This window comes from Hypanus sabinus, chromosome 11 (genome assembly GCF_030144855.1).
Source record: "Hypanus sabinus isolate sHypSab1 chromosome 11, sHypSab1.hap1, whole genome shotgun sequence".
Classification (NCBI taxonomy): domain Eukaryota; kingdom Metazoa; phylum Chordata; class Chondrichthyes; order Myliobatiformes; family Dasyatidae; genus Hypanus; species Hypanus sabinus.
The window spans coordinates 27,370,871-27,385,152 of NC_082716.1; the positions used below are offsets into that span (position 1 = coordinate 27,370,871).

Sequence of the window (14,282 nt, forward strand, 5' to 3'; positions counted from 1 at the left end):
TTCCTACTTTCACACATTGCTTGAACTAGAATTTCAAAATGGTCTACATTTTCTTGAAGCAATGTACACAAAATGCTGAAGGAACTCAGCAGGCCAGGCAGCATCTGTTGAAAAGAATGAACAGTCGACCCTTCATCAGGAGTCGTGAAGTTCTGACCCATTTCTCCCGCATTTTATGTGTGTTTGCTTAGGATTTCCAGCATCTGCAGATTTTCTTGTGTTTGTGATATTTTCTTTAATCTTCCTATGATATTCCAATGACTCTTTCTTAAAGAATCTCTTACTATTATTATTAATTAACTCTTTATCAGTGCATAATGGTAGATCTAAAGTCACCTATATCATATTGGTTGCTCATACCAATCTCAAAATCCATCTCTTATAAAAATAGTCACATTTCACTCTTTATTTTCCTCTAGCCCTGCTAGAGTCAGCTTTTAGTCTCTTTCTTATTTTATGAACAAGTAACAATTGTTGTTTCAGTTCCTCCTACTCCAGTAAATATACCAAGTATCTTGGAAAAGAAAAGCAAGCAGCTAAAAGTGAATCCAAATATTGAAAACTTCACTGGCGATGGACCAGTGAAATCAGTTAAACTCCTTTACAAGCCAAATGACAGTCGGACACAGTGGTCTACAATAGTAGGTGAGTTACTTTAAAGGAATCAGTGTGAACTGACTGTTTAAATCATTGGTGAATTTAAGTGAAGAAATTGTTAATTTTGGAAATTGAATTGATTAGCCATATGCCAGGGCATTAGCAGATAAAATGTTTGACAAAGAACACCCTCTAGTGGACTGCTGGCAATTTTGGTAACAAGGAACCGGTGAAGTCTACTTAACCCTTTGAGATCACTTCACTATTCACTGAGATCACATCTGGCATTAATAGCTTATGTAATCAAAAAATACCCGTTTAAGATTAATGATTGGCATTACATTGCTGTTATTTGTGAAAGAGAGTTCCAAATATTTAGTGCGGTGTGTTACAGTGTTTCCTAAAGTCACTGATGTGAGTTCTGGTGAATGATCTTCAACCTGCAGTATTAACTCTAGTCCTTCATGCACAATTGTGGCCTGACCTGCTGATTATTTATCGCATTTTCTGTTATTATCTTATGTCACTTATGTAAAGCTTGGCTCCAGTTTTTTTTAGACAAAGCACCAGAGTCCAAGTGTCTCCAAAATAAATAATTCTTTTCCTATCCTCTTGTTTCCCCTTGAATATATTTTGCAGCAAGTTCTGCTGTTTTAGGCTGCTGAATTAAATATTCTAATCACTGTACTGGTAAAAATTAGAAAACTCACAGATCCAGACAAAGATTGAAGTAGGTGTAGGGAACATGGCCTTGACGAGGGGGAGACACTATGTCTGCAAAATTAGACAGGGCAGGACAGTTGGAGAGTCTAGCAGACTCTAAAACTGTACTCCCTTCTCCCTGTCAGTGCAGGTCACCATGCAGACAATGGCAAGCCTCTCGTGTACTGCAATTTATCCAGTACATTTCCACCTTTCTCTTCTTATTCCTGAAGGGGAATTGTCTTTAAGGAACCCAATGATATCATCATTGGAGTTGTGAAAAACCTACCTATTTTGTATACTTTGATCAGAATTAGAAGTATTATTTGAATGCTCTCAGTATGCTGAAAAACTTGGGAATGCTATGGACAGTACATTGGAAACTAGAAATAATGAATTGTGACAACTAAGTCAACAGATCTCTTCAGTCTTCTTAAACAGCACTGTTGTAGTTTAGCTAATACAAGTGAAATACACCTGGGTTAAAATTGAGAACTAAACACAAAATGCTGGAAGAACTCAACAGATCAGGCAGTATCTGTGGAGGGAAATAACAGATGTGGCAGAGCAAACTCAATGAGCCAAATGGCCTAATTCCTAGAGTCTTATGGTCCAGCAATTTGTGTGTGTTGTTCAAGATTTTCAGCATCTGCAGTCCCTCATAAGTCTAAAATTGAGAAATATTTTATTTTATTTCAGTTGATACTAATGAGCCAATCACTATAATGAATTTGAGGCCTTCGACACGTTACTTAGTTCGAGTACAGCTCACCCGCCCAGGAGAGGGAGGAGAGGGCTCCCCAGGTCCTGATGCCATCTTGGAAACGGATTGCCCAGGTAACCACATATAGAATTTTATCTGATTGCAGCCTGCTGCTAATACGTCTTCAACAAAATTGGATAGTGTCACACATCTATGTAGCTAGGGTGCCTAAGACATTTGCACAGTACTGCCATAGCTTTATGTATTGCGTTGTACTGCTGCCACAAAAAAAGCAAACTTCTTGACATGTGAGTGATGATAAACCTGATTCTGATATGGGTCTCTATTGTGGACTGAGAGTGGGAAGAGGCCAATGAGTAGGGAACCATGGTTGGGTAAAGAGGAAGAGAGAGGGGAGGGAGCGGGAAGCACCAGAGACATTCTGCAATGACCAATAAATCAATTGTTTGGAATCAAATGACCTTGCTTGGTATCTCGGGGCTGGGTCTGTCTGCACCCACTCCACCTCCACCCTTACCCCTCGCACTCCTTGTCTGCCACCTGTCCCACATGCCTCCCACAGTACTCCATTTGCACCATTCATAAGAACATAAGAAATAAGAACAGGAGTAAGCTATCCCATTGAGCCTGCCCCACCATTCAATAAGATCATGACTGACCTGTCCATAAACTCAGCTCCATCTGTCTGCCTTTTCCCCATAACCCTAATTCCCCTCTATGTAAAAATATATCTAACTGTATCTTAAATATATTTAGTGAAGAAGCCTCAACTGCTTCCCTGGGCAGAGAATTCCACAGATTCACCACTCTCTGGGAAAAACAGATTTTCCTCATCTCCATCCTAAATCTTCTCCCCTGGAATTTGAGGCAATGTCCCCCAGTTCTAGTCTCACCTGCCAATGGAAACAACTTTCCTACTTCTATCTTATCTATCCCTTTCAAAACTTTGTATGTTTCTATAAGATCCCCTCTCATTCTACTGAATTCCAGAGAGTATAGTCCCAGGTGACTCAATCTCTACTCATAGGTTAACCCCTTCATCTCTGGAATCAAACTGGTGAACCTCCTCTGCACTGCCTCCAAAGCCAGTGTATCCTTCCTCAAGTACAGAAACCAGAACTGCACGCAGTACTCCAGGTGCGGCCTCACTAGTACCCTGTATAGTTGCAGCATGACGTCTCTGCTCTTGAATTCAATCCCTCTAGCAACGAAGGCCAACTCTCTGTTTGCCTTCTTGATAGCCTGCTGCACCTGCAAGCCAACATTTGCGATTCATGAACAAGCACTCCCAAGTCCCTCTGCGCAACAGCATGCTGCAATCTTTCACCATTTAAGTACCAATCTGCTCTTCTATTATTCCTCCCAATGTGGATGATCTCACATTTACCAACGTTGTATTCTGTCTGCCAGACCTTGGCCCAATCACTTAACCTATCTACATCCCTCCGCAGACTCTCCACATCCTCTGTACAATTTGCTTTTCCACTCAGTTTAGTGTCATCAGCAAATTTTGCCATGCTACACTCAGTCCCCTCTCCCAAGTCATCAATGTAAATGGTAAACAGCTGTGGACCCAGCACCAACCCCTGCGGCAACCCGCTCACCACAGACTGCTAACCGGAGAAACACCAATTTATACCAACTCTCTGCCTTCTATTGGTTAACCAATCCAGTATCCATGCTAATACACCTCCTCGACTCCATGCATCCATATCTTATTTATAAGACTCTTGTGCGGCACCTTATCGAACCCCTTCTGGAAATCCAAGTATACAACATCCACCTGTTCCCCTCTATCCACTGCACTCATTATGTCCTCTAAGAATGCCAGTAAGTTTGTCAATAAAGACCTGCCCTTGCTGAATCCATTAGTCTGTCTAATGGAACTACTCCTTTCTAAATATTTTGCTATTTCTTCCTTAATTACAGCTTCAAGCATTTCCCCGACGACAGATGTTAAGCTAACTGGCCTATAGTTGCCCGTCTTTTGCCTACATCCTTTTTTAAAAAGTGGCGTGACATTTGCTATCTTCCAGTCCACCAGGACCTACCCAGAGTCTAGAGAATTTTGGTAAATGATTACCAATGCATCTACTATAACTCCGCCAATTCCCTCAGCACCCTGGGATGCATCACATTAGCACCAGGGGACTTATCTACCTTCAAGCCCTCTAGTTTGCTCATCACTATCTCTTTAGTGACAGTGATTTTATCAAGGTCCTCACCTCCCATTTCGTCCATAACATCATTCTTTGGCATATTAGACCAAGGTGCCTACCTAAGCTGGTCCCATTTGCCTGCATTTGGCATATTCCCATCATCCTTTGCTCCCGGCAGATTTACAAACTCACTCTCCACTCCACATTGGTAAATACAATTCTGTGCAACAGTCTAAGGCATCCTAGCTATTTATTTGTCTAAGAGTTTTGCACAGTACTCTAATGCTACATAACGTGCATGCTTTCTATAGAGGTAATGCTGTATTTCCAATTATATGAAACCATACTTACTTTTTCTGAGGATGTTCTTATTTATTGCAAGCATCATTTTTCTAATTTTATATTATAGGAACTGAACAAATGGAAACAGAATTCAACCACAAAACCCCTTGAGTCTGCTCTGACATTCAGTAACGATCTTGGGTTCAGAACCACTTTGCAACCCCATCCATGTTATACTCAACTCCTTTCTAGACTATGACTATCTTAGAGTCATAAATTTATAAGGCATGGAAACAGACCCATCAGCCCAATTCACCCATGCTGACCAAGGTGCCTACCTAAGCTTGTCCCATTTGCCTGCATTTGGCCCATATCCCTCCTTTGCTACCAAGTGCCTGTCCAAATATCTTTCAAACATTGTACCTACCTTTACCACTTATTTCAGCAGCTTATTCAAGTACCTTCTACGCTTTGAGTGAAAAATTACACCTCAGGTCAACTTTAGGTAACTCCCTTCTCACCTTAACCCTGTAGTTTTAAACTGTCCGTCTTTTTATTCCCTCTCGTGAGTTTTATAAACCCCTCTCAGGAAGAAGGATCCAGTGCTTCCCTGACATATAAGACAAATGTCCCTCTGTTCTGAGGCTGTTTCCTCTGGTCCTAGACCTCCCCACAATGGGAAACATCCTCATATGTCCATTCTATCCAGGCCCTTCAACGTTCAGTAAGGTTCAATGAGATTCTTTCTCATTCTTCTAAACTCCAGCAAGTTCAGGCCCAGCGCCCTCAAACACTCCTCATATGTTAACTTTTCATTCCCAGGATCATTCTCATGATCTTCCTCTGGACCCTCTCCAAAGTCAGCATATCCTTTCTTAGATAAGGGTCTCAACACTGCTCACAATTATGGCCTGACCAATGCTTTATAAAGTTCAACATTGAACCCAATATTCTAAGCATGGTCTCATCTTGGCTTGAAAATATTTCATGACAGCCTTCATGGAATTCTAAAGGATCATGATCTTATCTCTGACTTAAAGAGTTGACAACTCCCCAACCCCTTTGAAACAATGACCCCTAATTCTAGATGTATCCTGGGAAATATTCTGTCCATCCAGTCCCTTCAGAAGCCTTATATTTCAATACCACACTTTCCACTGTGCCTAGTTCATCATAATGAGTTATTAATTCTTCATTCAGAACCCACCATGGTGGCAAAGATTGACCGGGTCTTGACCAAGAAGAGAGATACCATCTCCATCAGCTGGAATGTTTCCAAAGGTCACGGGAATGGAAGTGGATTCATTGTCCGGGCGATTGACCTTGAGAATTCTGTTAAGAAGGAGGTTCGAGTGGAGTCCTTCTCAGTGCGGTCCACAGAGATAAGAAATCTGGAACCTGGACACACGTATGAGGTGGATGTCATTGCATTCTACTGTGGTAGCCTTGGGCCACCATCAGTCCCGGTTGTAGTAAAAGTTGATGCAGGTAATTTGCAATTGTTCTTAGATCTTTCTTACAAGTTAACATAAAATAAAATGAAGATATTTCTGGCTTTTTTTTTACCAAAAGAAGAAAGGAATGAAGATGTCAGTCATTTGTAGACCATGTTAATGTATTTCTTCTTTTAATGTTATTTCATTCATTAAGTTGAGGGGCCTTGGTGTTTGGGGAGTTGCCCTCCAGGCCAAATGAGCCAGCACTGCCCTGTTAAACCCCTGAAACCAATTAACCTACTAACCCGTGCATCTTTGGAACGTGGAAGGAAACCAGAGCACATGGAGGAAACCCATGCGGTCATGCGGAGAACATACAAGCTCCTTACAGTGAGCAGTGGGAACTGAACCCAGGTCGTTGGTGCTGTAAGGCATTACACCACTGGAATGCTATTGTGCCGCTAGGGTATACTACCCAGTGTCTGCACCAAGTGCTCCAAGAACATAATTATCTCAGCTAAATGCAGAGCAAAGATGGCATGAGAGCCGACTGGAGCATGGGATCACATGAAGGGGATGGGCACACTCGTTACTGATTGCGGCCTAATACCCTCACCCCCACCCCACACAATCCCAATCGCCCTGTACTCTAGCCCACCTTCATGGCAGCTTTTTCTGACACTACTGCAGCTGTCAGTGGCAAGGTCCTTTAGACTTCCCAGGCAGACTGTGTGACGGAGACTTGGCAGCTGTTAACTCTACGTGCACTCCAGACAGGAACTGCACAACTGCCAAGTATCTGTGTGTGCAGAAAGAGTCATTATTTTATCCAACTTTGTTCAGGAAATCTGAGTGAAACCGAGCATTACAGTCCAGGTCTAGTGACCGACCTGAAAGAAACTGAACCATTTCTCGACAAGTTGTCTTAAGCTGGCCACAGAAGCGTAACTCCCATCTGGTCATTACTTGTTGAATTAAATTGTCAGTAATTCTTGTATAGTGCAGGCCACTGTAAAGGTTAAAGATGAACTTTATTTATCACATGTACATTGAAGCATACATTGAAATGTGTCATTTGCATCAAGTCAAATCAGCAAGGTTTGTGGAAGCACCCAGAGGAAACTGGAGCACCCAAAGGAAACCCTCCTGGTCGTGGGAAGAGTGTACAAACTCCTTACAGACCTTGAATTCTAACAGGAAACGAAGCTGCAACAATTTAATTTTGCTCTCATTGGTCAGCAAACAGATGGAGACATAGAGAACGTAAAAAACCTACAGCACAATACAGGCCATTTGGCCCACAAAGTTGTGTCGAACATGTCCCTGCCTTAGAAATTACTAGGCTTGCCTATACTCCTCTACTTTTCTAAGCTCCAGGTACCTATCCAAAAGTCTCTTTAAAAAAAACCCTATCGTATCCACCTCCACCACTGTTGCCAGCAGCCCATTCCACACACTCTGAGTAAAAAACTTATCGCTGACATCTCCTCTGTACCTGCTCCCCAGCACCTTAAACCGGAGTCCTCTTGTGGCAACCATTTCAGCCCCGGGAAAAAGCCTCTGACTATCCACAGGATCAATGCCTCTCATCATCTTATACACCTCTATCAGGTCAATACACCTCTATCAAGTCTATCAGATAAGTTTCTCATCCTCTCATTAAGAGCAGATTTGAACCCTCTGAACCCATTTCCTACTTTCCTACTCTTACGTTGAAAATTGAACTATGATCTATGCTCAGTCTTTCTTAAACAGTCACCTATCTCTGTGCATTAGCCTCAATTCAGCACTTAGCTGATAAACTTGCCAAGTCAGTTGGAACAAAGACATAAATTTTCAGGTCCAGAATACATGATTAGTCAATCTTTGGCAGCCTTGATGACGAGTCTTTGCCTGAAATATTAGTTCTTTACTCCTCAGATGTTGTGCGTGTTACTTTTGATCTTGGGAAGTTCTTTGAGATTGAGAATCGGGGCAGAAGTTGTTTGATATGGGCAGGCAAATGTTTCTGGAGGCATAGAAGCAGGAATAGAGTTAGGCAGTACGGAAAGAGATGCTTTGGGCCTACGTGTTCATAATGACCAAGATGCCCATCTAAAGTCATCCCATTTTTCCTCACTTGGACCATATCCCTTTAAGCTCTTCCTGTCCAAATTTAAATGTTAATGTGTCTACCCAGCCACTTCCTCTGGCAGCTCGTTCCACATACACATCATCATCTGTATGTGGAAGTTGCCCCTGGGGTCACTTTTAAGTCTTTTTCCTCTCTTCTTAAACTGTGTCCTCTAGTTTTTCATTCCTGCTCCTTGGGAAAAAGGGTTTTGTATATTCATCCTACTGAGGTCCCTCATGATTGATTATAAACAGTGGCAGGAGATGTTATGTGCTGCATCAGTGCTGATCTGATGCTGACCAAAAATCCCTTACTCCTGACTTGACGCCCTCTCTGTTGTCTCATGTCAGACTGAATGCTCCCTCACTGCTGCCCTGGTATTGACCCTGATGCTCCCACTCTGCTGTCCTGATGTTAGTCTGGATGCTCCCTCACTGCTGTCCTGATATTGACCCTGATGCTCCCTCACTGCTGCCCTGATACTGACCCTGATGCTCCCTCACTGCTGTCCTGATGTTGGCCTGGATGCTCCCTCACTGCTGTCCTGATGTTAGTCTGGATGCTCCCTCACTGCTGTCCTGATATTGACCCTGAAGCTCCCTCACTGCTGCCCTGATCTTAGTCTGGATGCTCCCTCACTGCTGTCCTGATATTGACCCTGATGCTCCCTCACTGCTGTCCTGATGTTAGTCTGGATGCTCCCTCACTGCTGTCCTGATATTGACCCTGATGCTCCCTCACTGCTGTCCTGATGTTAGTCTGGATGCTCCCTCACTGCTGCCCTGATGTTAGTCTGGATGCTCCCTCACTGCTGTCCTGATGTTAGTCTGGATGCTCCCTCACTGCTGTCCTGATATTGACCCTGATGCTCCCTCACTGCTGTCCTGATATTGACCCTGATGCTCCCTCACTGCTGCCCTGATATTGACCCTGATGCTCCCTCACTGCTGTCCTGATATTGACCCTGATGCTCCCTCACTGCTGCCCTGATATTGACTCTGATGCTCCCTCACTGCTGTCCTGATGTTAGTCTGCATGCTCCCTCACTGCTGTCCTGATATTGACCCTGATGCTCCCTCACTGCTGTCCTGATATTGACCCTGATGCTCCCTCACTGCTGCCCTGATATTGACCCTGATGCTCCCTCACTGCTGTCCTGATATTGACCCTGATGCTCCCTCACTGCTGCCCTGATATTGACTCTGATGCTCCCTCACTGCTGTCCTGATGTTAGTCTGGATGCTCCCTCACTGCTGCCCTGATACTGACCCTGATGCTCCCTCACTGCTGTCCTGATGTTAGTCTGGATGCTCCCTCACTGCTGTCCTGATATTGACCCTGATGCTCCCTCACTGCTGTCCTGATATTGACCCTGATGCTCCCTCACTGCTGTCCTGATATTGACCCTGATGCTCCCTCACTGCTGTCCTGATATTGACCCTGATGCTCCCTCACTGCTGTCCTGATATTGACCCTGATGCTCCCTCACTGCTGCCCTGATACTGACCCTGATGCTCCCTCACTGCTGTCCTGATGTTAGTCTGGATGCTCCCTCACTGCTGTCCTGATATTGACCCTGATGCTCCCTCACTGCTGTCCTGATATTGACCCTGATGCTCCCTCACTGCTGTCCTGATATTGACCCTGATGCTCCCTCACTGCTGCCCTGATACTGACCCTGATGCTCCCTCACTGCTGCCCTGATACTGACCCTGATGCTCCCTCACTGTTGTCCTGATGTTAGTCTGGATGCTCCCTCACTGCTGTCCTGATGTTAGTCTGGATGCTCCCTCACTGCTGTCCTGATATTGACCCTGATGCTCCCTCACTGCTGCCCTGATATTGACCCTGATGCTCCCTCACTGCTGTCCTGATATTGACCCTGATGCTCCCTCACTGCTGTCCTGATATTGACCCTGATGCTCCCTCACTGCTGCCCTGATACTGACCCTGATGCTCCCTCACTGCTGTCCTGATGTTAGTCTGGATGCTCCCTCACTGTTGTCCTGATGTTAGTCTGGATGCTCCCTCACTGCTGTCCTGATGTTAGTCTGGATGCTCCCTCACTGCTGTCCTGATGTTAGTCTGGATGCTCCCTCACTGCTGCCCTGATATTGACCCTGATGCTCCCTCACTGCTGTCCTGATATTGACCCTGATGCTCCCTCACTGCTGTCCTGATGTTAGTCTGGATGCTCCCTCACTGCTGTCCTGATATTGACCCTGATGCTCCCTCACTGCTGTCCTGATGTTAGTCTGGATGCTCCCTCACTGCTGTCCTGATGTTAGTCTGGATGCTCCCTCACTGCTGTCCTGATGTTAGTCTGGATGCTCCCTCACTGCTGCCCTGATATTGACCCTGATGCTCCCTCACTGCTGTCCTGATATTAGCCCAGGTGCTCCCTGACAGTTTTCCAATTTCCTCAAGGTACATCAAAAGAATACCTTGCTTTACACAGAGCTGTAGAGAATTAAATATCTAACCATTGGAATGTCCCAGTCTTGGTTCAGTATGAGAGTACTCCATTCTGTTTTACATACTCTGGCTCTGCCTGATTTGATAGTCAGAGGTACATAATTGAAACTGTTGGTTCTGTCTGTGCAGGTCCTCCATCTCCCAGACATCTCCAGGCCATTTCCTTGTCCCTGACCAGCATAAGCTTGAAGTGGCAGCCACCTCTCAACACTAAGGAAATAAACAAATATACCATTGAGTACCAGCAGATGGAACCGCCCAGTGAGCCCAGGTGGATTGACACAGCAGCTAGAAACGAGACCATTCAGGATCTGAGTCCAAGCACGCAGTATCAGTTCCGCGTCCGTGCCCAGTCTAAAGTTGCAGGTGAATGGAGCGCTCCCATCATGTGCTGGACATTCAGTGACTGTAAGTGTATAGATTTCTCACCTTTGGCATCCTCACTCTGTGAACCCCTTTGTGTTTTGTTTTTTTTAAAGTAATTTTCACATTCTGTTAAAAAATTAGATTTGTTCCAGTCTGTCTTGAAAGCCAGCAGTCACTCCAAAAAAAAAATAGGTGGGTTGGGATTGAGGCCTGAACCCTAAAGTTCTCAAAAATTTTAAGGAAGTCTCTTTACAAAGGAATCAGTATCAAGATTATTATCACCGATGCATGTCATGAAATTTCTTGTTTTGTGGCAGCATTGTAGAGCAATACACAAAAGGAAAAATACTATAAGCTACAATAAGAATTAGATAAAAATAAATAAGTAGTGTAAGAAGAGAGGCAGTGCTTTTTGTCCATTCAGAGATCTGATGGCGGAAGGGAAGAAGCTGATCCTAAAATGTTAAATGTGTATCTTCATTCTCCTGTATCTCCTCCCTGATGGTAGTAATGAGAAGAGGGCATGTCCTGGATGGTAAGGGTCCCTAATAATTGATGCTACCTTCTCGAGGCAATGCCTTTTAAAGATGTTCTCAATGGTGGGGAAGCTGGTGCCCATAACGGAATGGGGAAGACCATGTTTGCATTTGTTCCAAGGAGAACAAAGCATCCATTCCACCACAATCAACTGCCCATAACCCTCCTGGTCTCCCTCTGCCTTGTAACTTGACTCGACTTGTCTTGAACTGGTGGCCAGACCCAGCTGGGTCTCTAATGGTATGAGAGACCAGTGTATACACTGGTGTAATAAATTCCTCTGTGCAAACTGCTCTTTGGTACCATTATCATTTGTGCTTGTTGCTGGCAGAAATTGGACTATAAAAGGCCATAAACAACTAGGGTTTTTAATTCACATGCAACAAGGAGAACGCTCAATGCCAAGTCCCCAGTTTGTCTGGCTCTCTTCCTGTGTTTGTGTGATTGCTCCCTGAATTGGTTGTGCTGGAGATAAGTTCTGTTCATCGGATTGCTCACAAGAGCTTTTCACTACAGAGATAATGCGATGTTTTGCCTTTTAAATAGCCTATGCCTAGGTCACTCTCAAGCTGAGATCAATAACACCAGGGAAAACACAGGTTCATAACATCAACACCACCTACAGATCCCTCTCCCTGTTACATTAACCTGACTAGGGATTGCTATTTCTCACTATCATTGCATCCAAGTCATCCAAAAGCCTTACCATTCCCTTCCCCAAGACCGCTATTGGTATGCTTCCCTGGAGCAGACTCAGTGGGCTGAGTGGACTAATTCTGCTTCTATGTCTTATGATCTTCCACCGGAAGGACTGAAGTAGTTTACCTTTCACACTCCCAAACAATCAGAGATGCACAATAAATGCTGGTCTCGTCATTGAGACCCATATCCCAAGATTACTGGAGCAACATCCCTGGAGTCTAGGGACGCCTAAAGGAATCCTTGGGAAATGAAACAAATCATTGTTTTCTTTATTTTGAAATCCAGCAATCCCTCCAGCACCTTATGATGTTAAGGTATCAAACATTACCGACACATCTGCAGTGATCTCCTGGGTGGTACCTCCAAAGCATGCCATCTCCTCTGTGGTTATAAAGTGTAAAGTCTATGGGGCCACAACATCTCCTGAAGTGACAACGATCAATTTGGCGGAGACGCCAACCTCAGAGCACGTCTTGCATGGGTTGCGGCCCGAAACTCCCTATCTAGTGGAGGTTGTAGCCATGAACAATATGGGTGAAAGCCACCCAAACCCAATGAAAGAGCTTCGCACTGCAGCAACTCCACCAGGTAAGAGATTTAAAGACTCAACTGATTATGGTCTGCATCTAAATTCATATAGACACTTACCTACACAGATCTATATTTGTATGCAGGATAATGAATCATTTGCAACAAATAATGCAAGGCAGAAACCATACTAATAGCATTCAAATGGTGCATGTGTTAAAGGGCATCAGATTAAACTTTGCTTTCATCTCCAGCACTTTGAACTGCTGGAGTGATTGTAGCATGGTCAGGCTACTGCCTTATGGGTTCAGCAATTCAGGTTCTTTCCTCTAGTTGCTTTCTATGTGGAGCTTGCATGATCTTCCTTTGACCCCGTGGGTTTCCTCCAGGTGCTTCCGTGTTGTCCTACATTGATTGGGAGGAGATTTGATAGAGGTGTTCAAATTTATGAGCGGTATAGATAGGGTAAATCTCAGCAGGCTTTTTCCACTGAGGTTATGTGGATCTACTACCAGAGGCCATGGGTTAAGGGTGAAAGTTGAAAATTTTAAGGGGAACATGAGGGGAAACTTCTTCATTCAGAGAGGTGTGAGAGTGGAGAATGAGCTGCCAGCACAGATGGTACATGCAAGCTCAATTTCAAGGTTTAAGACAAGTTTGAATTGGTATATGGATGGTAGGGGTATAGGAGGCTATGGTCCCGGTACAGGTCGATGGGAGTAGGCAGCTTAAATGGTTCGACATGGACTAGATAGCTCTAATAGCCTGTTTCTGTGCTGTACTTTTCTATGACTCTATCCCAAGGGTGTGCTGGCTAGTTAGGTGATTTTGGCCATTGTAAATCACCCCTTAGCAATAGGTGAGTGACAGAATCTGGTGGGAATTGAAGAGGGTGTGAAGGGAAAATAATTTGGTGAGTGAGATTGCTTTGTGAGCCGGCATGAACTTGATGGGCTGTAATGACTTCTGTCTACATCATAAGGAAATGTGGAAAAAAAAATTAGACAGAAGGTTAAATTTGACATCAGGATGGAAAGAGAAGGAAGAATCACATAAACCTGTGTGTAGTTATTCATTGATTCTTTTGTATTTGTTTGCTCTAATGGCTGTTAAAAAATAAATTTCAATGTAGAATATTATAACTCTGATAATAAATTTACTTTGAACTTGGTCAAAGAGATTTTATAAAATACCATAAGACATAGGAGCAGAATTTGGCCATTTGGCCTATCGAGTCTACTCCACTATTCATTAATGGCTAATCGTTGTTTCCCCTCCTCAATTCCACTTCCCAGCTTTCTCCCCGTAACCTTTGATGCCTTGTACAATCAAGAACCTATCAATCTCTGCCTTAAATACACCCAACAACCTGGCCTCCACAGCTGCCTGTGGTAACAAATTCCACAAACTCACCACCCTCTGGCTAAAGAAACTTCTCCACATCTCTGTTTTAAATGAATGCCCCTCTATCCAGAGGCTATACCCTCTTGTCCTAGATTCCCTCACCATGGGAAACATCCTTTCCACACCTACTCTGTTTAAGCCTTTCAAAATTCAAAAGGTTTCAGTGAGATCCCCCTTCATCCTTCTAAATTCCCAGTGAGTACAGACTCAGAGCCATCAAGCGTTCCTTGTATGATAACCCTTTCATTCCTGGAATC

The 14,282-nt window shown here is 44.0% G+C and overlaps 1 protein-coding gene across 2 annotated transcripts in view; it reads left to right on the forward strand.

Annotated features, from left to right (window-relative positions):
- Nucleotides 1-14,282, forward strand: part of tie1 (tyrosine kinase with immunoglobulin-like and EGF-like domains 1) — a 104,789-nt gene that overhangs the window by 65,186 nt on the left and 25,321 nt on the right. The window contains exons 10-14 of one of the 2 annotated variants that reach the window (XM_059983997.1): nt 484-645; nt 1,999-2,136; nt 5,665-5,952; nt 10,618-10,896; nt 12,379-12,681. In XM_059983997.1, the coding sequence (XP_059839980.1) occupies nt 484-645; nt 1,999-2,136; nt 5,665-5,952; nt 10,618-10,896; nt 12,379-12,681 (1,170 nt within the window). The remainder of the gene's footprint in view (nt 1-483; nt 646-1,998; nt 2,137-5,664; nt 5,953-10,617; nt 10,897-12,378; nt 12,682-14,282) is intronic. The other variant, XM_059983998.1, reaches the window with a different exon arrangement.